A 26,480-nucleotide genomic window follows, 5' to 3' on the forward strand; every position below is an offset into this window, starting at 1 on the left:
ATGCCATCATTGATAAGAGACCAGTTATCCATCTGCAAAAAGGGGAGATTACCCAATCATTGGTCAGCTCAAAACCTGTGAGTTGTTTGCTCTTAATCAGGCCTTAAAACTACTTTCAGATAAGGAAAGCACCATTTACACAGACATGTCTTCAGAGTAGTCCATACCTTTAGAAAAATTTGGACAGAAAGAAGTCTTATAAATAGTAAAGAACAAGAAATAATTCATGGGAAATTAATTAAAGAGGTTCTGGAAAATCTTGTACTTCCAGCTGAGATTTCTATAACGCATGTGAATGGTCACCAGAAAAGAAGTTCTTGTGAAGCTACGAGTAATAGGATTGCTGATGTAGCTGCTAAAGAAGCTGCATCTGAGGATGAAATTAGATTTTTGAACCTCACCCCAAATATCCCTAAAATCTCATTGATACCAAAGTTTTCCAAGAAGGAGATTAAGAAGCTACAGGCGGTGGGGGCATCTCAAGATGAGAAAGGGAGGTGGGCTTTACCAGATGGGAGAGAAATGATCACCCAGCCTATTATGAGAGCTGATGAACATGTTACATAGAGCCATTGAAGACCTCAGATGATGTGTGATGCTTTGCTAAAAGTTTATGGGTGTATTAGCATTTACACCATTGCTAAACAGGTTTGTAAGAGCTGCATAATGTGCCGAAGAATTACTAAGAAGTGTATGAGAAAACCAGTATCTGGAGAGAGACTCCCAAGAATAAGACCATTCTAAAGTATTCAGATTGACTTTACTGAGATGCCGAAAGTAGAAAAGCTTAAATATTTAGTAGTGATTGTTGACCATCTCACTAGATGGGTGGAAGCCCACTCATTAACAACTGCATCATTAACAACTGCAAAGGCAGGATCAGTGATAAAAGTGTTTTTAGAGCAAGTTATTTCTAGGATTGAATTAATAGAAAATGTTGATTCAGATAATGGGAGTCATTTTACTTCAAAATTACTACAGGGAATAATGATCATTACATGAGCTACCGTATCTGGGAAGAGCAACAGACTGGATAATTTTTTTTAAATTCTTCCTGTGTTTATTTTATTTATTCATTTTTTAAAATTTATTTTTATTTATGTTTACTAGGCTCTCCCCTACCCCAAGACCCCCCCACAACAAACCCCATTATAGTCACTGTCCATCTGCGTAGTAAGATGTTGTAGAATCACTACTTGTCTTCTCTGTGTTGCACAGCCCTCCCCTTTCCCCCACCCCCCACATTATACACGCTAATCATAATACCCCCTTTCTTCTTCCCCACCCTTATCCCTCCCTACCCTCCCATTCTCCCCAGTCTCTTTCCCTTTGGTATCTGTTAGTCCATTCTTGGGTTCTGTGACTCTGCTGCTGTTTTGTTCCTTCACTTTTTCTTTTGTTCTTATACTCCACAGATGAGTGAAATCATTTGGTATTTGTTTTTCTCTGCTTGGCTTATTTCACTGAGCATAATACCCTCTAGCTCCATCCATTGTTGTTGCAAATGGTAGGATTTGTTTTCTTCTTATGGCTGAATAATATTCCATTGTGTATATGTACCACCTCCTCTTTATCCATTCATCTACTGATGGACACTTAGGTTGGTTCCATTTTTTGGCTATTGTAAATAGTGCTGCGATAAACATAGGGGTGCATCTGTCTTTTTCAAACTGGAGTGCTGCATCCTTAGGATAAATTCCTAGAAGGGGAATTATTGGGTCAAATGATAAGTCTATTTTGAGGAACCTCCATATTGCTTTCCACAATGGTTGAACTAACTTACATTCCCACCAGCAGTGTAGGAGGCTTCTCCGTTCTCCGCAACCTCGCCAACATTTGTTGTTGTTTGTGTTTTGGATGGTGGCCATCCTTACTGGTGTGAGGTGATATATCATTGTGGTTTTAATTTGCATTTCTCTGATGACTAGTGATGTGGAGCATCTTTTCATGTGTCTGTTGGCCATGTGAATTTCTTCTTTGGAGAACTGTCTGTTCAGCTCCTCTGCCCATTTTTTAATTGGATTATTTGCTTTTTTGTTTGTTGAGGAGCGTGAGCTCTTTTATGTATTTTGGATGTCAAGCCTTTATTGGATCTGTCATTTACGAAAATATTCTCCCATACTGTAGGGTACCTTTTTGTTCTATTGATGGTGTCCTTTGCTGTACAGAAGCTTTTCAGCTTGATATACTCCCACTTGTTCATTTTTGCTTTTGTTTTCCTTGCCTGGGGAGATATATTCATGAAGAAGTCACTAATGTTCACATCCAAGAGATTTTTGCCATGTTTTTTCCTAAGAGTTTTATGATTTCATGACTTACATTCAGGTCTTTGATCATTTTGAATTTACTTTTGTATATGGGGTTAGACAGTGATCCAGTTTCATTCTCTTACATGTAGCTGTCCAGTTCTGCCAGCACCATCTGTTGAAGAAACTCTCATTTCCCCATTGTATGTCCATGGCTCCTTTATCGAATATTAATTGACCATATATATTTGGGTTAATGTCTGGAGTCTCTAATCTGTTCCACTGGTCTGTTGCTCTGTTCTTGTGCCAGTACCGTATTGTCTTGATTACTATGGCTTTGTAGTAGAGCTTGAAGTTGGGGAGTGAGATCCCTGCCACTTTATTCTTCTTTCTCAAGATTGCTTTCGCTATTCGGGGTCTTTGGTGTTTCCATATGAATTTTTCCAGTTCGTTGAAGAATATTATTGGTAATTTGATAGGGATTGCATCAAATCTGTATATTGCTTTGGGCAGGATGGCCATTTTGACAATATTAATTCTTCCTAGCCAAGAGCATGGGATGAGTTTCCATTTGTTAGTATCCTCTTTAACTTCTCTTAAGACTGTCTTATAGTTTTCAGGGTATAGGTCTTTCACTTCTTTGGTTAGGTTTATTCCTAGGTATTTTATTCTTTTTGATGCAATTATGAATAGAATTCTTTTCCTGATTTCTCTATTGGCTCATCGTTAGTGTATAGGAAAGTCACAGATTTCTGTGTGTTAATTTTATATCCTGCAACTTGCTGTATTCCGATTTCAGTTCTAGTAGTTTTGGAGTGGAGTCTTTAGGGTTTTTTATGTACAATATCATGTCATCTGCAAATAGTGACAGTTTAACTTCTTCTTTACCAATCTGGATTCCTTGTATTTCTTTGTTTTGTCTAATTGCCATGGCTAGGACCTCCAGTACTATGTTAAATAACAGTGGGAGAGTGGGCATCCCTGTCTTGTTCCCGATCTCAGAGGAAAAGCTTTCAGCTTCTCGCTGTTAAGTATGATATTGGCTGTCGGTTTCTCATATATGGCCTTTATTATGTTGAGGTACTTGCCCTCTATTCCCATTTTGCTGAGAGTTTTTATCATGAATGGATGTTGAATTTTGTCGAATGCTTTTTCAGCATCTATGGAGAAGATCATGTGGTTTTTGTCTTTCTTTTTGTTGATGTGGTGGATGATGTTGATGGACTTTCCGAATGTTGTACCATCCTTGCATCCCTGGGATGAATCCCACTTGGTCATGGTGTATGATTCTTTTGATATATTTTTGAATTCGGTTTGCTAATATTTTATTGAGTATTTTTGCATCTACATTCATCAGGGATATTGGTCTGTAATTTTCTTTTTTGGTGGGGTCTTTGCCTGGTTTTGGTATTAGGGTGATGTTGGCTTCATAGAAAGAGTTTGGGAGTATTCCCTCCTCTTCTATTTTTTGGAAAACTTTAAGGAGAATGGGTATTATATCTTCTCTGTATGTCTGATAAAATTCCGAGGTAAATCCATCTGGCCCGGGTGTTTTTTTCTCGGGTAGTTTTTAGATTACTGCTTCAATTTCTTTGCTGGTAATTGGTTTGTTTAGATTTTGTGTTTCTTCCTTGGTCAGTTTTGGAAGGTTGTATTTTTCTAGGAAGTTGTCCATTTCTTCTAGGTTTTCCAGCTTCTTAGCATATAGGTTTTCATAGTAGTCTCTAATAATTCTTTGTATTTCTGTGGGGTCCATCGTGATGTTTCCTTTCTCATTTCTGATTCTGTTGATGTGTGTTGATTCTCTTTTTCTCTTAATAAGTCTAGCTAGAGGCTTATCTATTTTGTTTATTTTCTCAAAGAACCAGCTCTTGGTTTCATTGATTTTTTCTATTGTTTTATTCTTCTCAATTTTATTTCTTCACTGCTCTTTATTATATTATGTCCCTCCTTCTGCTGACTTTGGGCCTCATTTGTTCTTCTTTTTCCAATTTTGATAATTGTGACATTAGACTATTCATTTGGGTTTGTTCTTCCTTCTTTAAATATGCCTGGATTGCTATATACTTTCCTCTTAAGACTGCTTTCGCTGCGTCCCACAGAAGTTGGGGCTTTGTGTTGTTGTTGTCATTTATTTCCACATATTGCTGGATCTCCATTTTAATTTGGTCGTTGATCCATTGACTATTTATAAGCGTGTTGTAAGCCTCCATGTGTTTGTGAGCCTTTTTGCTTTCTTGGTACAATTTATTTCTAGTATTATACCTTTGTGGTCTGAAAAGTTGGTTGGTAGGGTTTCAATCTTTTGGAATTTACTGAGGCTCTTTTTGTGGCCTAGTATGTGGTCTATTCTGGAGAATGTTCCATGTGCACTTGAGAAGAATGTGTATCCTGTTGCTTTTGGATGTAGAGTTCTGTAGATGTCTATTAGGTCCATCTGTTCTAGTGTGTTGTTCAGTGCCTCTGTGTCCTTACGTATTTTCTGTCTGGTGGATCTGTCCTTTGGAGTGAATGGTGTGTTGAAGTCTCCTAAAATAAATGCATTGCATTCTATTTCCTCCTTTAGTTCTGTTAGTACTTGTTTCACATATGCTGGTGCTCCTGTGTTGGTTGCATATATATTTAGAATGGTTATATCCTCTTGTTGGACTGAGCCCTTTATCATTATGTAATGTCCTTCTTTATCTCATTACTTTATTTGTTTTGAAGTCTATTTTGTCTAATACTAGTACTGCAACACCTGATTTTTTCTCCCTATTGTTTGCATGAAATATCTTTTTCCATCCCTTGACTTTTAGTCTGTGCATGTCTTTGGGTTTGAGGTGAGTCTCTTGTTAAGGAGCATATAGATCGCTCTTGTTTTTTTATCCTTTCAGTGACTCTTTGTCTTCTGATTGGTGGATTCAGTCTATTTACATTTAGGGTGATTATCGATAGGTATGTACTTATTGCCATTTCAGGCTTTAGATTCGTGGTTACCAAAGGTTCCAGATTACTTTCCTTACTAAGAGTCTAACTTAACTCACTTAGTATGCTGTTATAAATACAATCTAAAGGTTATTTTCTATTTCTCCTCCTTTTTCTTCCTCCTTCATTCTTTATATATTAGGTATCAAATTCTGTACTTTTTGTCTATCCCTTGATTGACTTTAGGGACAGTCAATTCAATTTTGCATTTGCCTCAGAATCAGCTGCTCCACCCTCCCTGCCATGATTTTACTACCTCTGGTGACAGCTATCCAACCCTAGGAACACTTGCATCTATAGCAGTCCCTCCAAAATAGACTGCAGAGATGGTTTGTGGGAGATAAACTCTCTCAGCTTTTGCTTATCTGGAAATTGTTTAATCCCTCCTTCAAATTTAAATGATAATCTTGCTGGAAAAAGTAATCTTGGTTCCAGGCCCTTCTGCTTCTTGGCATTTAATACATCATGCCACTCCCTTCTGGCCTGTAAGGTTTCTGCTGAGAAGTCTGATGTTAGTCTGATGGGCTTTCCTTTGTATGTGATCTTATTTCTCTCTCTGGCTGCTTTTAACAGTCTGTCCTTATCCTTGATCTTTCCCATTTTAATTACTATGTGTCTTGCTGTTGTCTTCCTTGGGTCCCTTGTGTTGGGGGATCTGTGGATCTCCATGGCCTGAGAGACTATCTCCTTCCCCAGATTGGGGAAGTTTTCAGCAAGTACCTCCTCAAAGACACTTTCTATCCCTTTCTCTCTCTCTTCTTCTGGTATCCCTATAATGCAAATATTGTTCCACATATTGGATTGGTCACACAGTTCTCTCAGTATTCTTTCATTTTTAGAGATCCTTTTTTCTCTGTGTGCCTCAGCTTCTTTGTATTCCTCTTCTCTAGTTTCTATTTCATTTATTGTCTCCTCCACCATATCCAACCTGCTTTTAATACCCTCCATTGTGTTCTTTAACGATTGGATCTCTGACCTGAATTCATTCCTGAGTTCTTGGATGTCTTTCCGTACCTCCATTAGGATGTTGATGATTTTTATTTTGAACTCCCTTTCAGGAAGAGTCACGAAGTCCATATCATTTAAATCTTTCTCGGGAGTTGTATTAACAATTTTACTCTGGACAAGGTTCCTTTGGCGTTTCATGTTTGTATATGGCGCCCTCTAGTGTCCAGAAGCTCTATTCTGGAGCTGCTGAGCCCCTGAAGCAATGTCGGGGGTCACAGGGGAGCGGTACTGGTGCCTGGGTGTAGGAAAGTGCTGTTCCCCACCTCCTGGCTGCTGTGCCTGTCTCCACTGCCTGAGCCAGTGGGCTGGTCATACAGGTATAAGTTTTTGTCCCAGAGCAGCCAGATATGGATCCCTGCTTTCCACAAGCAGCCGGAATCCCAGTCTCCCCTGGAACTCTGCCTGTATTAACTTTGCAACCCGGTAGTCATGCGAGTCTCATGAAAGCACCATGAAATGTAGGTTTGTGCTCCCAGCACAGATCTCCAGAGCTAGGTATTCAGCAGTCCCAAGCCTTCCACTCCCTCCCTGCTCCGTTTCTCTTCCTCCCACCGGTGAGCTGGGGTGGGGGAGGGGCTCGGGTCCCACGGAGCCACAGCTCTGGTACGTTAATCCCATTCGCTGAGGTCTGCTCTTTTCTCCAAGTGTGTGCAGTCTGATGCCATCCTCTTTCCTGTTGCTCTCTCAGGATTAGTTGTGCCAATTAAATTTTCTAATTGTATCCAGTTTTAGAAGGAAGCCTCTGTCTCTCCTCTCACACCGCCATCTTTAATCCAGTTACTCCAAAAAATCAATTTTTAAGAGAGTATGTGCTGGCCATGTCTTCTAACTTATCTTCTCTCAAGCTGAATGGACCCCGACTCCCCCACTTGAGTTCTTTGCTCACTGCTTCCAGCCTAGAGACCTGGTGTTAGTAAAATCCTAGAAAGAAGATCAACTCCAGCCCAGCTGGGAAAGCCCCTACCAAGTGCTCCTGATCATGGAGACTGCAGTGAGGACGGCTGAAAAGGGTTGGACTCATTACAACAGAGTAAAGAAACTGACTGAGGGATCTGGGACAAAACAGAATTGGCAGGTGTCCCAGGTGGCTAACCAACCCTTAAGGCTGAAACTGAAAAGAACCTAAAAATGTTAACTTTTATCCTGTCAAACTAGTAATCAATATTACTACAACATCAAGCCCCAAACCATTAGGTTTGATGCTTGTCAAGTTCTCTCTTGTAGTGACCTAAATGACCAAAAACAGCTTTCTGAAGATAATAAGTATCTCTGTCCTGAATGTACAAATCTTAATAAAATAAAAAAAGGCAAGTAGGCCCCATGTCCAAAGTGGAGCAGTGTTTGGTAGACTACCCAGTTTTAAGGGTTGACAGCCCCTCATGCAGTAGAAAAATCTTTAAAAAGAAAGCTCCACTTAACTAAAAGAATTCCTCCTGATAATTGCCAGGATAGACAGTGTAAAACCCCTCTTATTAACTATACGTAAACCTCAAGATGGACTCAGTGCAGATGTCATTAGAGTAGATCCTGTGGGAAGGTTTAGTCTTAACTTAATCAAAGGCAAGACTTCACCCATAGTGGCCACCCACAATCCTGAGGGAAATATTGAGCCAGAGCTTCCCAAAAATGACCCTAGACTAGTTACTATAACAGAGATAAAATATTTTAAACAGACTCTTGAAATAGAGATAAGTTATAGAGACATCAATGCCTGGGTAGAGTGAGTTAAATTTTCAGTACTCACTTTGAATAAAAGCGATTGTTACGCATGTGCTGCTGGATGGCCACAGGTGCAGGTAGTCCTGTTCCCTCTCTGCTGGGACACAGACCCCACTGGGATGAACTGCATGTAGCCCTGTACCAGGACAAGGACGCTTGGGGAAATGAGACTTGCAAAGGCTTGTCTTTACTCTTTCGTGCACTAAAGAAGTCAGACCCAAGAGCAATCCCCTCTTTTTCTATAGAGAAGATGAATCACTCCTCATGCCTCTCTAGGCAAGGGGAAGGTTTCAGAACTCCTGTAGAGAACTTACTGACTTGTACCCATGTCCTAAATGTCTCCAAAGAGGGCAACTTCTCAATTACGCATCCCCCGAACGGATGTTTAGTGGTACTGTAGAAAGGAGAACCTGCGCTACTCGTTGCCACCCACCTGGACTGAGACATGTGCTTTAGTCCAACTGGCCATTCCATTTACCCTGGCATTTCTCTCCACACCCAATGAAAAAAAATGTTCATAGAAGTCAAATGTATACATTGACTCAATAAGAGTCTCCAGGGGAGTCCCTGATGAATTTGAAGCTATAAATGAAATAGCTGCAAGATTTGAGTCAGCACTATTTTGGTGGTCCACCATCAACAAGATGACCTGAGAAAACAGAATAGCATATGTTAGCAGAAAAAAGAGTCTGTGTTATGTTAGGAGGAAAATATTGTACTTTCATCCCAAATAATACTGCCCCTGATAGTACTATTACTAAAGCCCTACAGGGACTCACCACTTTAGCTAATGAATTAGCTGAAAACTCTGGCATCAGTGACTCTTTTACAGACTAGATAGTTAAAAAAAAATAGAAAAATATAGTTGCCTCTGTTTTAACATCCCTTGTTATAGTTGCTAGAGTTTTAACTGCTATAGATGCTATATCAACCCTTGTGTGAGAAGCATGACTCAAAAGCTTATAGAAGCAGCCATAAACAAGAGAAATTTGAGAAAGGACCAAGTGCAAATTAAAATACATTACTGAGAATAAAACCAGAAATTCTTAAATAAAAAGAGGGGGGAATTGTTAGGAAAGAGTATAAAACCTAAATGTGATTTATTCCCACTAGGATGTTTAAACATTTTAACAGTAAGGTATTAACAAAGGGCCACGTGGTGGAAGCTGCTCGGGCTGAGAGTGGGGGTGGGAGAATTGATACCCTGTCTGAGTTTTTTTAAACCTACAATAAGAATAAGATATAACAGCTTAGGCGATGTCCTGGGAAGACTGTGAACCCTGTAGTACTCGGCCAATGAGGAACCAGGGGAGGGACTCACGCACTAAGAGATAAATTATTGGCGCCAAACTCCCCAGGTGTGACTGCCCACCAGACACCCGATCTTGCAAGACCATCATTAAAGCCTCACTCCGCTGTTCTCTTTGTCTCCATGTCCACTTATTGAATTTAGACCAGTGAGTGTGTTTCTCACAGAATTAAGCATATATCCAGCCAATCCTATAAAAAATAAACCTATCTGATATTAATGAAGAAATAGAACATAGATATTTTGCAACTCCTACTGAAATAAAGGGCCTAAATAAGCAATCAACGATGACTGCAAAAATCAGAGCAAGGAAACTTTCTGTACCATCACTACTACAATAGTTGTGCAATAGTCTTTGAAAAGAAAAATGGAAATGAACAAGGGAGAGCAAGAAATTTGAATCTAATTTACAAATTAACCAATTTACAAAAAAATACCAGAGACAGAGATAAGTATTAAATACCACAATGAAAATTCAATTAGCAAAATCCATGGGAATTCTTTTAAGACAAAAAACACGGTCTGTTTATAAATAAGTTGAGGAAGTGGAGGTGAAGTGGGGGAAACGGCTTATGAGATCAATCAACTGCAATGTATACAGCCCTCACTAGGGTGCAATTAAAAGTTTTTTGAAAATACATTTATGAGACAGGAGGGGAACTATGAACACTGACTAGGTATCTGATGACAAATTTTTTTAGTTATAAACATAAGCATGTCCGCATTCACACCTAGTGAAATATTTACAGATGAAATTATGCCTGGAATTTGTACCCCGTATCATCTGGTGGGCAGAAACAGGAGGAAGGGCATACATGGAAGGAGATGGCCAGTGCTGATGGTGAGTCATGAATATTGCTTAAAAATTGCCCTGACGAAAGCTTTTTTTTAAAAAAATAAACTATAACTATGCAGGAAGCTAAGTATAAATTAATGAAACAGACTGTTTGGAACCATGCTTCAACTTGATGTTAAGTCACAGGCCATTGCAGCCACTTTAGTTATGTCTACCAAAAACTATTAATTTGACCTCTTTCAAACTGTTGAGACAGCAGTAATGCCTAGTAAAATCTAGGCTAACACCCTCCTCAAAACAAGCAAATTTATTTTTGCATTTCCTATCAATATTGCCTTGAAATATATTTTAAGTGTGCTTTTTCAATAACCCAGCACAATGTTTTAGACAATATAATGCTTAACTATTCAGTGAACTGACACAGGACAGGATATAGACAAGAGTTGCTGAAGAAAATGCTAATTATAAGGCATCATTTATAATTAAATTGATCCACTTTTATCACATGTAAACATGTAAATAAATAACCACATGAAGAACAATCTGTAAGACATACCAAATTTGTTAATTAGAGAAGTCCCTAGAGTGATAGACTCAAGTGCCTTTAATTTTTTCACAGTATCTGTACTTTAAAACCTTTCTAAAAATACCACATATTAACTAAGCAATTAACCATAAGAAATAAATAGGGCTATAAGATATTTAAGAAAAATTTGTAGTATTAAAAGTAGCATGTAAAAAATGTTATGAATATCTATTATGCAATTATACAATACACCTAACATTCACAAATCATGTTCCACAAAACTCTATAGTTACTCAAGTAATAGACATCTCTTAAAAAGGAGAGCTATGGTTAACTATAAGAAAACAAAAAGTAAAATTAAAAACTGAATTAAAACTGTTATAGATTAGATTTTATATTCAAAGCCCATATTCTGATAGAATGATTTGTACAATTAAATTTGAATGTCCAGTGTGATATATGTTTATATTTAGTGCAGTCATTAGTTAGAAATGAGGCACTAGACAAATCACTTCCCTCTTTAAGCCTCCATTCCTGTTTACTCCAGAAGAAGTCAAACAATCTGGGGTTGCTCCATGGTCTGAGTAAGACACTGAAGAGACTGAGAAAGTAGTTGATACCATCTGGCCATATTATTAATAGCCCTAGAATAACCATCTAATCCCAAGTGCACATCCCTTTCATTTTAAGCAAAGAGCTCTAACTAGAACTGCTGAGTCCCATTGGAAATTTCCAGAAGACACAACATTTCAGTACCTGACTTTGACCAAATGTACACATTTCACTCATCAACATTTTTGGCTATAGGTATGGGTAGGGAGCAGAAACACAAGCAAAACTACTTACTCCCCATAAGTTACTAACAGGGAAGGTCTTAGAGAACAGCTAATGGATGTGGATCAGACAAATGACAAATCCCCAAAGAGTGTACCCCTATAAAGACCATTCATATAGACTCCAAAAAGTGAACTTCAATGACCTTTTTAATAATAACTGTCACTCCACAATAATTTATCAAGTATAGAATTATATACAAAACACTCTTCACTGTTTTAATAACTTAAATGTTTTTATCTGTTAACACTAGAAACCAGCTGGCTACCACCTCTGGTTTTTGAGGGTGGACCATTTCTTCGAGCATGAAGACACCTTCCCCACAGCCCTCCATACAGCCTCTGCTACCTCAATGGAAAAGCTACAAATAATCATTTTTTTCCAAAAAATTATTTCTCTAGCATCTCTAATCTGCTCATATACATAGTTTTCTACCAGAAAACATGCAATTAAACCCTATTTCTGAAAATCAAGGGAAATAGCATATAGAAACAAAATTCCAAAATATATTAACACTGAGGGAAAAAACAGCAATTTTACAAAAAATATTCATCATACTGACTTCATAGTCAAAGTTTAGGATACTCATATTCAAGTTCTTCTAAAAATTCTGAATTAATATGACTCTTAGAAATAACTTATAATTAGAAGGCACTGTATCATAGAATAGAATATGGGCTTTATGTTCAAACTTGTACTGCCACTTTTTGGTATGTGATCTTTGACAAATTACTCAACCTCCCTGAGCCTCAGTTTCCTCGTTTACAAAATGGAAATAATAAAACTCAGGTTGAGTAAATCAAACATAGTAGGAAATAATGCTTGATTCAAAGTGTACACTCTATAAACCAGAAAAACTATTTATAAAAAAAGTTTCCACTTGCAGACATCCTGTTACCATACTATTTAATACCAGAGATAGAAGTAGTCGGCCTGTAATATATGATATCAAATACTGGCATATGCTAGCTGAATAGACAAACTTTCCAAGTTTGATCATAGTCTCTCATGAAATCTGACTGCATTGCCTGCTCTTAGGCTCTATGACATTACCCAGTACCATCCCACCGGGTAGTTATATATGAAGTAAATGCTGTTGTGCCCATAAATAACGAACACCAATCCAAGAAAATGAAAATTAAAGTGGCATATTCTCTCCCATACTTAAAACTAGCAGCTAATCTTCCCACAGGGACTAAAAGCAAATAAACTTTATAGCTTTCTCTATTTATAAAATCTTTTGTCAGGGGTGAGGAAGGGAAGAGGGATCTGTATCTATACCTTTCATTTATTACCTATACTAAACATTCATTCCTTCTCAATAGTTTTTTCCAGTTACTATTCTGTGCCAAGTACTCACCACATACCAGGGAAATAAAAATGGACGCTACCCTGAGTTTCCATGTTTAGCGAAGGATACAGATTCAACAGCATTTCCATCATAGTATTTTAGGCAATCAGTAAATGAAGATTTATTTCCTAGCTCTATCAGTTTTTACATAAATTGACAACTCTGCAGAAAAGCTTAATACCTAATGGCTTTTCCTTTGAAACACTGAAATACACCTCAATCAGCCTTTTACATCAATACTCCCTTTTGTCTTCAATCTGTTTGTCACACTTCCTCAAAATAACTGCCAAGCAATGAGAGTACTTTTTTATTTTGACTTACTTTTATTAACATTTTTAAAAACTCAATGAATAAAGTAACTAAGCGTAAACCAAGATGATTTGGTTAACAATTCATTATGTGCAGGACATAAATTAAGATGATAGAAGACATCTATGTTGTATAATAAATCTATTCAATAATTCGTCACAGAATCCACCTAGCATAATATTAAATATACAACAGCCATTCAAATTAAGTTATATGCCTAAAGCATGTTCACCTGCAGCATTTTAATAAAACTAAAAATGTGGCTGTAGCCAAAAATTTTTTGTGGTGTATTTTATTATTATGTATATAATTATAAATTATATTGCATTATGTATATAATCTGAAGCTTTTTTTATTTCAGTAGACAACAGTACAAATTAAAAATAATTAAATGTGTGAACTGCTTCTACTTATGGTAAACAACAAAGAAGACAAGACAGAATATGGATGGGGCAACCACCAGAGAAAAAAAACAGGGCTATTCAAAGGCCACAAAACAACAAAGTAGTGTCATTTCTAAAGCTTTAAGAAGCGACAGTATCACCCATGATAGAATGTAAAAGAGTTTAAACAGAAGATGTATCAAGTACAGTAAGTAGTGCCCCTCACCATGTAGGCAGGTTTATCATCTCACATCACAAGAAGGGTGAGTATAGTACAGTAAGATACTCTGACAGACCACATTCACATAACTTTTATTATAGTATATTGTTATAATTGTTATACTGTAACTAGTTATTGTTAATCTTTTACTGTGCCTAATTTGTAAGTTAAACTCTATTATAGGTATGTCACTGAATAGGAAAACTGCGTGTCTGTGTGTGTGCGCACACGCGCGCACTGGGGGCATATACATGATCTGTTATTATCCAGTTTCAGGCATCCACTGAGGGTCTTGAAATGTTTACCTCCTATGAGTAAGTGGGAATGAGTGATAGTGTTAAGATAAAATTTATTCAGAACATTAATTAACATTAATTCACCACTAGGTATGTGCCAAACACTGTTCTAAGTGCTTTACAACTAATTTAATCCTCACAACCACCTTAAGAGATAAATGACATTACTACTACCATTTTATATGGCACAAAGAGACTAATTTGTACAAGGTCATAAAGCTGCTAAGTGACAGAACCAAGATTAAAACCTAAGCAATCTGGTCACTTTGTTTTGTTTTCTGTTCTTCTGTAAAAGAAAGGTAGCAAAAAATGTTCTTCCAATTCCAAGTTCAACCCTAACCGAAATTAGAATGCATGATGTCTCACTACACAATTTTCAAGCTCTGGTCCTCAATGTCTTTGAGTGCATGAGTAGAGTAAGTGGAGGGCCATTACTACAGAATTAATGGAGGCTGAAGAGAAAGAAAACATGTTTTTTTTAACTGAATGACACAATTTGTTCAAGCGATGGATACACTAATCTTTTTGTGCAGATTTATTTGTCCTTCAGTTGTTGATTTCATTATATTGTCCCTAGGCTATTAAACTAGCACTACTTAATCCCAATACAACCATACGTACAAACATAGAAACCAAAACTGCATGGCAATATAAGATTGCCACTCAGATTCATAAAATACTTAAGTTAAATATTCCAATTTTAAAAATTGTTTTAAATATATCTAAATATGTTCAAGAACTCACATGCTTGCCTTACATCTTTAAAACTCAGCTGACAAGAACAAATTATAAAAAGATTTAAAGATAATATTACTGAAGACTTTTTTCACCCAACTTCTTAACCACAAAGTCATTATTTGTCTTTAGGGGAAGAAAATGATTGTGATACAGTCAGTTAATAGGAAAGCTTAACTGAATGAGGTGGAAGGTCAAAAAAGCAGCATATAAGAAGGAAGTCAGAACACCCTGTAGGTCTGGTGTTCATTCCATAAGCTCCACAAAGAGAATCAATGGACACCCTTCAACATAAGCTAACCACAGGTCTGTCAGTTAATAGCCCCTTCAAGGCAATGTATGAAAACGGCAACAAGTCACACTCTTCCTAACAGTAAGCTTCATCTTTGGCAATCAAAATTCAGGTTTTTTTTTAACCAAATACTTTATACACAGATAGAAATTCAAAAGTATCCTACTTCATAGTATCATGAGATAAAAGGAAATTAGTCAAATAAAACCTTCCTAAATATCATTACTTAAAGTAGATAGGTCTTATTAAACTGGCAAGAGGGTAAAAAAAAAAAAAAAAACAGAACGGGAATAATAATATGCTTTAATGTTAAATGTCTAACTTTAATCAACACAAAATGGTGAAATCCAAAATTAGTCTCACATGGCTAGTTTATAAGGTTTCATTTTCTACATGTACTAACTGTCCTAAAGATACAACATACATCCACAGTTATCCATCTGATCGTTCTCATACAAATCTCATCAAAATAACCATTTTATATTTTTCAAACCTTTAGGTACATATTTTTATATATACAATATTGTTGTCTGACTTATATCCAGATTGGTATTTACATTTGAGAAGCTACCAAAAGTAAGGTAATATGATGGACTGAGTGATACACTTTAGTTGTCTTAATGAAAAACAATGAAATCAACAAGAGAAAATCATGACAATAACTTGAAAATGTTCAAAAGTTTCTGACATGAAATAATACATAGTACTTTATGCACAAACAGTCTGGATATTTTATTATTAGAATGCAAAAATATAAGCATATTATTCACAAAAAAGACTTGCCCCATCTTCAAGGACTTACCTTCTTTTTATCCCTCATTGAGCCTTTGCCTCGGACCATTATTTTACATCCTGTTTCTGCTTCAAGCTGTTTAGCAGTAAGTCCTCTAGGTCCAAGGATTCTCCCAACAAAATTAAACTGGGGGGGGAAAAAAAGTCACCATACATTATCCACTTGGTTGAATTTAGAGCTCTTAAAATCATTTTAAAATATGCATTTACTTTGTCAAGTTAAATTTTTTTTAATACTAAGTTGAAATAAAATCTTAGCCTTCCTATGAATTTCTAGCCAAGTTTGGGTGTGTAATTATAACAGCTCATTGTTCAGCATGAAATTTCCACATGTATTCACAAATTTTGATTAGGAACAACAGTATCTACCTAAAACAAGTGCTATACTGAATTGCCCATCAACATGTACTCTAAACTAAGTAAACAATTTGTCAAAATCTTAGATGTCACTCAAGAATGCAAATCCCTCTACAAAACTTTTTTTAATTATGGCATTCAGGGAATTGTTCATTATGTTAAATAGTGGTTGCTTTGTTTTATGGAATATCATTGGGAAAAATTCATGCCTTACTTACCTAACCAAAAAAGTTATACCTTCCCCAAAACAACTGTTCAGAGACAATTATATTTTGGGGACTGGCTGCTAGAACACTGATAGACAAATTTGGATTCCACTCTATATTAAATGTGTAAATTTTGAGAGCATTCTGTACATTCCTTGCATATTTTTTCATCACATTCCTTGCACAATCTTTTGTCACCATTTTTACTTTCCTTTTTTTCCCCATTCCCTTTAACTTGTACTACTGTTTGTGCAAGAAGCCTTAACTCTTTTCATGACAGGACAGTGATAAAAATTAGAAAAAAAAATTTTTTTAAGTCCAATGAGAAGAATAGATTGACTCTGCATATTGAAAAGTAAATTTTCCTCCTTCCCATGGCATCTACACAAAAGACAAAACATGAGTGTTTACCCTCAGTTCCACCAAATCCCATGGGTGTTTATTTATTCAACCAAATAAGTACTTAACGCTTACAGCTTTCTACTTGTTTCTTGCATTTGCTCTTCCTGTTAGTATGTCATCACATAAAAGTAATATGCAGAATTCACTGCTGTCAGGGCTGAAGAAGCTAGGACACTTCTACAGTCTTCTGTATTCCAATGGCTTCTTATTTTGCCTCACTAAACTGTGACTAGTATTGCCACATCTTACAGAAGTGATTCACAAATCAAAGATGGGTAGTCTATGTATACAGCTGGAGTATTTTGTACACAGTGTATGTGTATCATCCCTCAGGGGACTGATACAACTTTTTCACCCCAAGTTGAGACTCACAGACTTTGAATCTATAAGTACTTGATCTAGCTCTACAAGATTCCAAATTCTGAAATTTGCTTTTATATTCAAATAAAACCCCTTATCCTTGCTTAGTTCCTTGGCAGATGGTACTTTATCTACCTCTTTACCCAACCTAAACTCCTGCTGTCATCCATTTTAACAATGCAGTTGCTTCCAACCTAGAATCACTCATTCTACATCTCCAAACTGAATAAACTCAAATACTACACTACGGTTAAGTATTTAAAATCTGAGAGCACATACATCCCAATTGGTATCCAAGCTCCAAAACTAATTAAGAATTTTAAAGTCACACTAAATAAGACTCGATTATATAATGGGGATAATACTATCTAGTAGAGATGTAATGAGGATTGCATGTGGACCTAGCTCTACAAGATTCTATTAATAAATAGTCTATCAAGTCCACTACAAATTCACTTTAGGAAACTTCAGGCCCTTAACTGACAATTCAGTTTAGAAATGTCAAACAAGAGGATATGATCAATAGCAGATATGCCCTCCAGAACTCCAGACGGACTTTGATACTCAAAACACTGATTTCTGCAGAAAACCAAAAAGAAAAGGTAAAAATGATATAAAAAAGAACTGACCCATCTTTGCTCACACAACACCAAACTGCCAGGTATCTAACTTTTTCAATAGTTTTCAATAGTTCACCACCAAGTTGAAAGTAATCTTTAATAAAAAAGAAGATAAGAAAATAAACTTTACCAGATTAAGAAAATTCTCTTCTATTCCCTAGTTTGCCAAGTTTTTAAAATTTAATCATGAGTGGATGTTTAAATTTATCACATTAATTTATTGATACAACCAAAATATTTCTCATTGTTAATGCAGTGGATTACAACTAATTATCAAATGTTAAAACTCACCTTACATTCTAAAATTGTCAACTTGATCTCGATGCATCACCCATTTTAAAATTGCTAGGTTCAGTTTGCTAGCATTTTGGTGATTTTATTTTTTAATTTTCACAAATAGAATAGGCCTGTAAGTTTCCTTTTTTTCTTAATATGCTTCTCAGGTTTTGGCATCAAGGTTATTCTGGCCTCAAAACATGTTGGGATGTATTCCCTCTTCTACTTTATGGATGGGCTTGTACTTTGAAGTCTGGTGTTATTTCTTCCTTAATTACTGAACAGAAATCAATGGTGAAGCCACCTGGGCTCAGAGGTTTTCTCTGTTCAAGGTTTTAAATTATGGACTCAGTTCTTTGAGATGTTCTATTCCTTCATATTTCAGTTTTGGTGACTTGTGTTTACCTAAAAATATGCCCACGTTGTTTAAATTATCAAATTTGTTGACATATGGCTTATGTCTAATTTTCTGTTAGGATCTGTAGTGATGTCCACTCTTTCATTTCTGATTGGTTATTTATGTTAGGATCTGTAGTGATGTCCACTCTTTCATTCCTGATTGGTTATTTATGTTTTCCTTTATCAGTTTTCCTGTCTTTTTGAAGAATTTAGTTTTGCTTTTGTAGACTGGGATAGAATAATTTTAAAAATAATCACAATTATCCATTCACTGCTAAAGGTATCTATACCATCTGCAGCGTAAATTTGTAGCTCTTCTCACCCCAATTCTGGCATGGCATTGTGACTTTCTTTCCAATACAACGCATTTTACTCTCTCAGAGTTCTACTATTCCCATCCAAACACATTCAGACCAACCTACTGAAGAATGGAAGACGAGTGACCCGGTGACCACCAATGTTCCAGCCCATATCTGGGCAATTCATAAGAGCACAGCTACCTAGCCAATCTACAGCTGACTGCAGATGCAAACCAAAAGAACTGCTTTATTTAACCTGGTCTATAATGACCAACCTACAGAAGAGAAGAAGGAGTTAAATAAACGGTGGTTGTTTTATGTTAATTTTGGGAGTAGTTTATAATGTTTTATTTTTAATTGATTTCTATTCTTAACTTTATTATTTCCTTCTACTTCTTTTGAGTTTAATCTGCTGTACTTTTTCAACTTTTTTTAAATGGAAGCTTAGCTCATTGTACCCTTTCGTCTTTTTTAATGTATTTTATTCCCTAAACTGGCTTTAACTATATCAGTTTTTACCTGTAGTATTTCCATTAACATTCAAGTCAAATAATTGGTATCTATTGGGTACTTAAATGTTTCTATCCCATTTCAAACATGTAAGAATTTCCTAACTATGTTATTGACTTCTACATCATAATCAGAAAACTTATTGTGTATACTATCAATCCTATATTTGTTCAGACTTGCTTTTCAGCATATCATATGATCAATTTTTTCTAAATAGTTAATGCATACTCAAAAAGAATGCAAATTCTTCTATGATTAGCTTATGTCTATTTCTCCTTTAGTTTTATTTTTGCTTTACATGCTTAGAGACTGTTATTTAGTATATACAAATTAAAATTATATCCTGTCATTATGAAGTGGCCCTCTTTATCTCTGTAATACCTTCTGTCATTAAGCCTATTGATATTAATACAGAGATATAAAGTTTTTATTATCTGGTTTTTCATGGTATCTTTCTTGATCCTATTACTTTCAACCTTTTGTTACCCTTACATTTTAAATGCAACTCCTTTATAAACAGCATCTAGTTGAGTTTTTTTTCTTCACACAATCTTTCAATCTTTCAATTTTAATATACTTAGCCCATTTACACTGTACGGTTTTTATCTACCTTCTTATTAAGAGATCTCTACATGCCCTACCCTCTTTTTATGTTCCTTTTTATTTTCTTCTCCCCTTCTTTCTAGGGTCAGGAGACACACAGATATAAATGAGCGTGTATTCTCATTTTGTTTTTTCTTTTCTATTAGCCTAAAAGTTGGATGCTTGTTTATGTATTTGTATATGTACAAATATATAATTTGTATTTTCACCCCTTTCCCATACAATGCAAGGATTCCAGACTATTTAACAGCATTTATCCCAATGAAGTTTACATGTCTTCAGTTGTTTTATATGTTTTTTTTTACCTCAACAGAAAATTATTCTTTAAACAAAAAAATAATGCATTTTGATTCACCCACACATTTATGACTTTCATGGTGCTTTATTCCCCTCTGTATCTTCAACTTTCTAACTAGGGCCATTCTTCTTCTGCCTGAAAACACCCTTTGGTATTTCTTTTACTAAAATTCCTTTGGTAATGAAGTCTGTTTTTTCTTGTCTGAAAAGCCTTATTTTTGATGCATGTGGAATTCTGGTTTGGCAGCTTGTTTCTTTTTTTTAGCACCTTAAAGATTCTTTATCCTGTCTTAGAGTTCTTCTGTTACTACTGAAAAATTAGTTCACAGTTTTACTATTGCTCCTTTGAAGGTAATCTTTTCTCTCTTTTTAAGATTTCCCCCCCAACATTATTTTAAAGCAGTTATGATGTGCCTAGGTAGGTAGTTTTCATTTTATGATTCAGTGTCATAAATCTGTGACTTTATTTCTTTGGTCTGAAAGTTTTCAATCACACCCCACTAGAACACTGCTTCTGTCCCATTCTCCCTTCTTCTAATACTCTAATTTATGTACATTAGACTTTCTTACTACACTCCCTTAATTTTTCACACTCCCTCCTAGTATTACTGTTCCTCTGTCTCTCCATGCTGAGTATTTTCTTCTCAGCTGTTTTCCAGTTCATTAATTCTCTCTTAAAAGGATTCTAATCTGTTATACCTGTTAATTCCAGTTAAGGAATTTTGATTTTCCTTTTGTAGTCCCCAACTGTCTGTCATATTTCTCCACCTTGTCTTTTGTCTCCTTATAGTTATACTAAGTAGGCATAGCTCTTATAAAGTTTGGGTCTCATAATCCTAATATCTAGAGTCTCTGTGGATTTGTTTCTATTGTTTTGCTGTTTCTTCAGATTTTTGTTAATGATATTCTTGTGTGTTAAGTCATTTGCACACCCATCTGGTTTACTCTCACACTTTTAAAATACACACCCATCAGTATCCCTACCCAAGCAAAGAGTGGAGATGGGAAGGAATCCACATAGACAGGTTATAGATTCCAACCCATGTCCCCTCACAGCTCAGCCTTAAAGCCAGGCTTGCATCCTTTAGGATCTGTCCTCCTCAGGATTAACTAGTTAATTCTTCACATTCTTGCTGGGTCTCTGGCATTCAAACAGATGTCTTTTCCTATTGTGCCCTATTTTTACTAGAACTGCTTGGCTGGTCTGGATTAACTCCATTACAGAGAAGTTCACTTAAAAAAGGCATTTTTAAGAGGCTGCCTTTTAATGTGTGTAGATCTAGAATCAATATAACTTCAGGCACTAAGGATAAAAACATATTAGAATGAGGGTATGAGGAAAATAAAGACACATATCACAAAGTCTATCAACAGGCCTTGCCCTGTGTTCACTCTTTCTACTTTTCTGCAACTTTCTAACTCCACCTATTTATAAAGTCACATATTTGAACAAACTTCACTACCTTGCATCCTCTCAAAACAACCTGAACAGAGATCTCCATATCCCATCCTTCACTCAATTTGTTTAAATTGACTATTTTTTAATAGAATAGAAAACAGCCTTTCATTTTTAAATTAAACTTACTTATTCAAGTTTGCTGTGTGGTAAAGAGTGAAATAAGCACTAGGTGCTTTTGAAAAGAGGAAGAGGAAGAGAAGGAGAAATTCTCCCTACTCTCAAGAAATCCATGAAATGTCTTTACTCTTATCCTTCACTCTTACCTTGACTGTTACTTAAAACAAGCAGCCTTGACAGTTCTTCTTCAGTAACAGTTGTGCTCTGTACACATCCTTTTCCAAAGTAACTCATACTGAGTCTATATTAAATATCTCAAATAAGGCAAAGAATGTCTGGAAAAACACATTATAAATGGAGGTACTTGAGCACTTCAAGTAACTAATATGTAATTGTTTTTTATTTGTATCCCTTTTTAAAATGGTTGGCCTACACTTCATGGCATACAAACACTTAGAAGATCCTCTTTGGCACAACTTACTCTTCTCACATATTAAACCTCTTCTGCTGGACCACAGCATTACGATTACATAGACTTCTACCACAGCTAAGTAATGCTCACAATTATTATTTGCTGAATAAAAAATGTTTAAAAACCAGTCAAACCAACATATTAAGTCTGCAACACAAAATTTTCCTAACCTTAAAAATGAACCAATCTATACTAAGAACTAGCAAACAACAGTTCAAGTGTGTAAAGTACATACTCCTGGGATTCTAACACAATTGAAATGTCAAGGTCATCATTCTCAAAATGTTGTAAGGAGAGAATGAAAAGAAATTAATCATAGCAGCTGCTTTGTCTACTGCAACCAATTTCCAAGTTAATATCCTTTGCCTTGCATTAAAATTCATTCTGTGTTGATTTATCATGCTAGTTCTGCAACTTCATTCAATTAAAACAATGTCATAACACATTCAAAGAAAATCACTTCCAACAGCCTAAGCTTACTGCAACTTTTAAGGCCAAAAGAATGGAAAGAAAGAAGACAAAAAAGATATTCATTAACCCCACCATTTAAGTACAGATCTTCTCTGTGGCTCACCCAATATTTCTGCCAAATAGCAGATTAAGTTCTAAAGAAGAGGTTAACAACAATCACGTCTAATGCTATTCATTGCTGCTCACTTCATTTTAAATGAAATGATAGATTTCTCCCAATGACAAAATACAAAGTATCATGGCAAAATCATACCAATAACCTTTTAAGAAACCTACAATTAAAAACAAAACCTTATGTGACACACTATCAAAATATCATAAAAAAAGGATTTCCAAAAGCATTTCACTAAAAACACTTTCAAAAGAGTATTAAAGAGTAATTTCTGCTTAAAATTTGGAAAAACACGCACCTATTTTGATTGCTTTTTGCACACAGACTGTGTTTTTAAATACTGTCTAGTATTTCTAAGGTGATTTTAGTAAGGAATCTAAAACCTTACATTATCATCATATAACTAACTTAGTAGGTATGAAACACACACAAACATGTTTGTTGATGAAAGTTTCATTCACCAGTTAACAAAAAATGAACCACCTCTAGTGTAGTTCAACAATAATGAGCCTATCTTATGCAAGTGTGCAAGACAAAAGAAAAATCATGACTATTTAACAGTACTATTGCTTTTAATTAAAAGTACAGAATATTTTGTTTGATTTAGCAACTGACTCTGGACTTAAGACAGTGAAGGAGAAAATAATAATGCAGACTAACTTTAAAAGTTTGCTCTGTCTGTAGTGATTCATTGTAAAATGCACATTCTTCCAGTATTCAAAAACCATTACCCAATTCAGCAAAGAATTTGCTCTTGCCATGTACGAACAAATTAAGTTTCATCGTATCCTTTGTCAAAATGGTTGGCCTACACTTCATGGCATACAAACACTAAGAAGATCCTCTTTGGCACAACTTACTCTTCTCACATATTAAAGCAGCCTTGCTAATTTTCATTTCCACCAACTCATTAACATACATGAAAATACCAAACAATATTCATGTTAGAACTATGCTCATTCATGAACTGAAATGATAAGTTTGGCCAGGAATACAAGAGTTCTGCAAAAGTTAGTGAAAGCACTCTAGAAAAGCAAAAAAACAAAAACAAATCCCAGAATGAATATATCAAAATGTCTTAGGCTTTGGGTGGAGACAAATGTCTTATCCTTTTCCTATATTTATATCAATTCTAGATAAGCAGCCGAATATGTCTGCTTATACTACATAATAATTATTATAGGAACCATTTTGCAAAACCTTTCATTTTTAGGTCTTTATATACATCATCTGTTGGTGACAAAAGGCTATGTATGTAAGAAGAGACATTTATACCAGCAGATGTAAAAGGGGTAACAATAACCAAAATATGAAATCTGTGGAATATGAATTTGGATATCTGAAATTAGGGCCAATCTTCATCTTTTGAGCATAGATGTGATTGGGAAAGAGGCTGAAAGCATTAAAAAAAACTCAGGTGAATAAGAAAGGTGATTATACCCTTCTAGAAACTAACAAGTGCTTAGAAAAGCAAAAATTTATTTAACCTATTAAAATTAGAATTAAAATATGAAGGCAATGAAAAGCAATGAGAGTTTTATGACACGAAGAGATAACAATATTTTTGCCAGTGTAATGTCCAAACTTTTATACACAAGGCCCTTTTAAAAGATCCTTAAGTACTTTTCAAACCTTTATTTTTGCTTTTACCCTTTTGTTCAGATACATAACTAATTCTGTAAAAATGACAAGTGCTTTTAATTTTTCTTCCCTATAACACCTTTCTTTCCTCCTTCCTTCCTGCCAAACATGTCAAATACTCCTTATCACAGAACACTGAGCTCAAGTGTTCCTTCTATGATTTTCTTGTATGTCCTTTGATTCCTAGAGACAGTTTTTTTTTTCTTCCAAAGTGATCATCTCAGAGCACTGTGCACACACCTTTTACAGTCCTTATCACATGATACACAATGATCTGCATGTCTCTGGCAGGTCATTCCTTGAAATTAGGAACCAATACCTGGTCTTTTTTTTTTTTTTAATCAAAGAACCTCACATAGAAGAAACTAAATATTTATTCAGATCATTGGATAATACAATTTTAAAATGTTCACAGAAATCACATTATGATTTTTCATTCTTATAGCAACAATTTCAATCACTAAATAAGTTACATGCAGCACAGGAACTCTTACATACATTCAGGCATTTCCCAAATGGCAAGCCTGACAGACTCATCTCAGGATCAATTCCAAATGAAAGTCAATGATGTCACAGAAACATAACAATTATTATGACCCCTTTCCATTTCAATATGGAGTATCATGAGTGCAAGGACTCAACCATTCAACATTTCCTTGATTGAGTACACTGAAGGTCATTTATGAGTATTCCAGTATGAGCCAGTGTCTATGCTTGGCACTTTACATGCATCAAGTCACTTAATCCTCACAGCAACAATGGAAGGCAGTTACCATTATCATCTGTACTTAATATATGAATTACAAAAGTGGCCCAAATTCTTGAATACCTAGTTTGAATATACAGTTTGGACATTTCATCAGTAAAATACAATGCCTCTCATAAAAATCTTAAACACATCCTCTGATTACATCAGAAACTCACATTTAGTTTTCTCATTCTTATTAATCATTCAAAGTGTTTAGTACAAAGTTTATACAAACTCTCTTCTGATTGAAGTTTACTCTGAGAATAAATCCAATTGTGTTTTATAATAATTCTCTACTTACATCACCAAACATATTACTACTATACTACTTCTGCATAACCACACCTTACCTTTTCAATATTTTCACCTTTCTCTTACTAATTGGGATCACTGCTTTACCAGTCATCACATACTTTCTTTTTACCATAATGGAACCTTTTATATGAATGAAGATATTTATTTGATTATTAACCTCACCTGAGTATTTCAGTAACAAATATATATAACTTCAAAAAAGAGAGAAAGAGGAGAGTATGACTGAGTCAAGACTGAGCTTTCAAGTGTCACTTCAGACTCTTAGGATGAGTCTAGGAAACCAAATACGTAGTTCTAACTGTAGATTATGAATACTATCTAAGGCTCTCTGAAATTGATTTCTTGAGTTTTGCTGCATAAATATTATCAGCCTCACACACTGTTCTAAAAGTATTGATTCAGCTCTTAAAACTGACCTGCTTTTTAGGGGCACAAATTTTAGTCACATTTGACCTACTAATAACTGTCTTTTATAATACCCTGCTTCAATGTCCCTGCATTAACAACTACTCAGTTTACAGAGGCTTTTAATTATTATATTCTGTTAACAGAGTAAATTTATCACCTCTTACTCAGTTACACTACAATTTTAAATTATAAAAACTCCTCCATCTCTGTATTATCTATTTTCAATGAAAAGCACCACCGGCAAGGCCTTCTCTCATTTTTAGGCTTCACATGCAATAGACAAAGAAATCTTAAAGATTTCTCATTACATAATCTGTCTCCTTTTCTTCATTTCAACTACACTGCCTTAGTTCAGGTCCCTCATTACTGTCTAACCAGATTACTGCTGTTCAGTATCAGGTAGGGATTATGTCTTTTCATATACCTGGGCTAGATGCCTAGGCACAGGTCACAGAACATTTCTGGAATAAAAGAATGATACAAAAATTTTACTAGGTTTATATACTCAGATCTCCTCTTTAGCCTTCATGTTTCTGAATACTTTACAAATTTTTTTTTTCGTTTCCCTCTGTCCTTAAAATTGCAAATTTATATGGCTTTTATATAATCTTACAAATAAAAAGGCAAGAAACTAATCAAAACAATCACTGCTCTATAACCATAAATGATACAATACATTTTATAA

At 35.4% G+C, this 26,480-nt stretch overlaps 1 protein-coding gene across 8 annotated transcripts in view; it reads right to left on the minus strand.

Annotated features, from left to right (window-relative positions):
• QKI (QKI, KH domain containing RNA binding) overlaps positions 1-26,480 on the minus strand; it is a 171,195-nt gene that overhangs the window by 101,551 nt on the left and 43,164 nt on the right. For 7 of the 8 annotated variants that reach the window (XR_005025052.2, XM_036886715.2, XM_036886712.2 and 4 more), the window contains exon 3: positions 15,794-15,910. The exons of the other annotated variant lie outside the window; for it this stretch is intronic. Coding sequence is in view for 6 of the 7 variants with exons in the window: in XM_036886715.2 (XP_036742610.1) it covers positions 15,794-15,910 (117 nt within the window). In the remaining variant the exon portion in view is untranslated. The remainder of the gene's footprint in view (positions 1-15,793; positions 15,911-26,480) is intronic. 8 annotated transcript variants of the gene reach the window in all.

This window comes from Manis pentadactyla, chromosome 12, assembly GCF_030020395.1.
Source record: "Manis pentadactyla isolate mManPen7 chromosome 12, mManPen7.hap1, whole genome shotgun sequence".
In the NCBI taxonomy this organism is placed as follows: Eukaryota; Metazoa; Chordata; class Mammalia; order Pholidota; family Manidae; genus Manis; species Manis pentadactyla.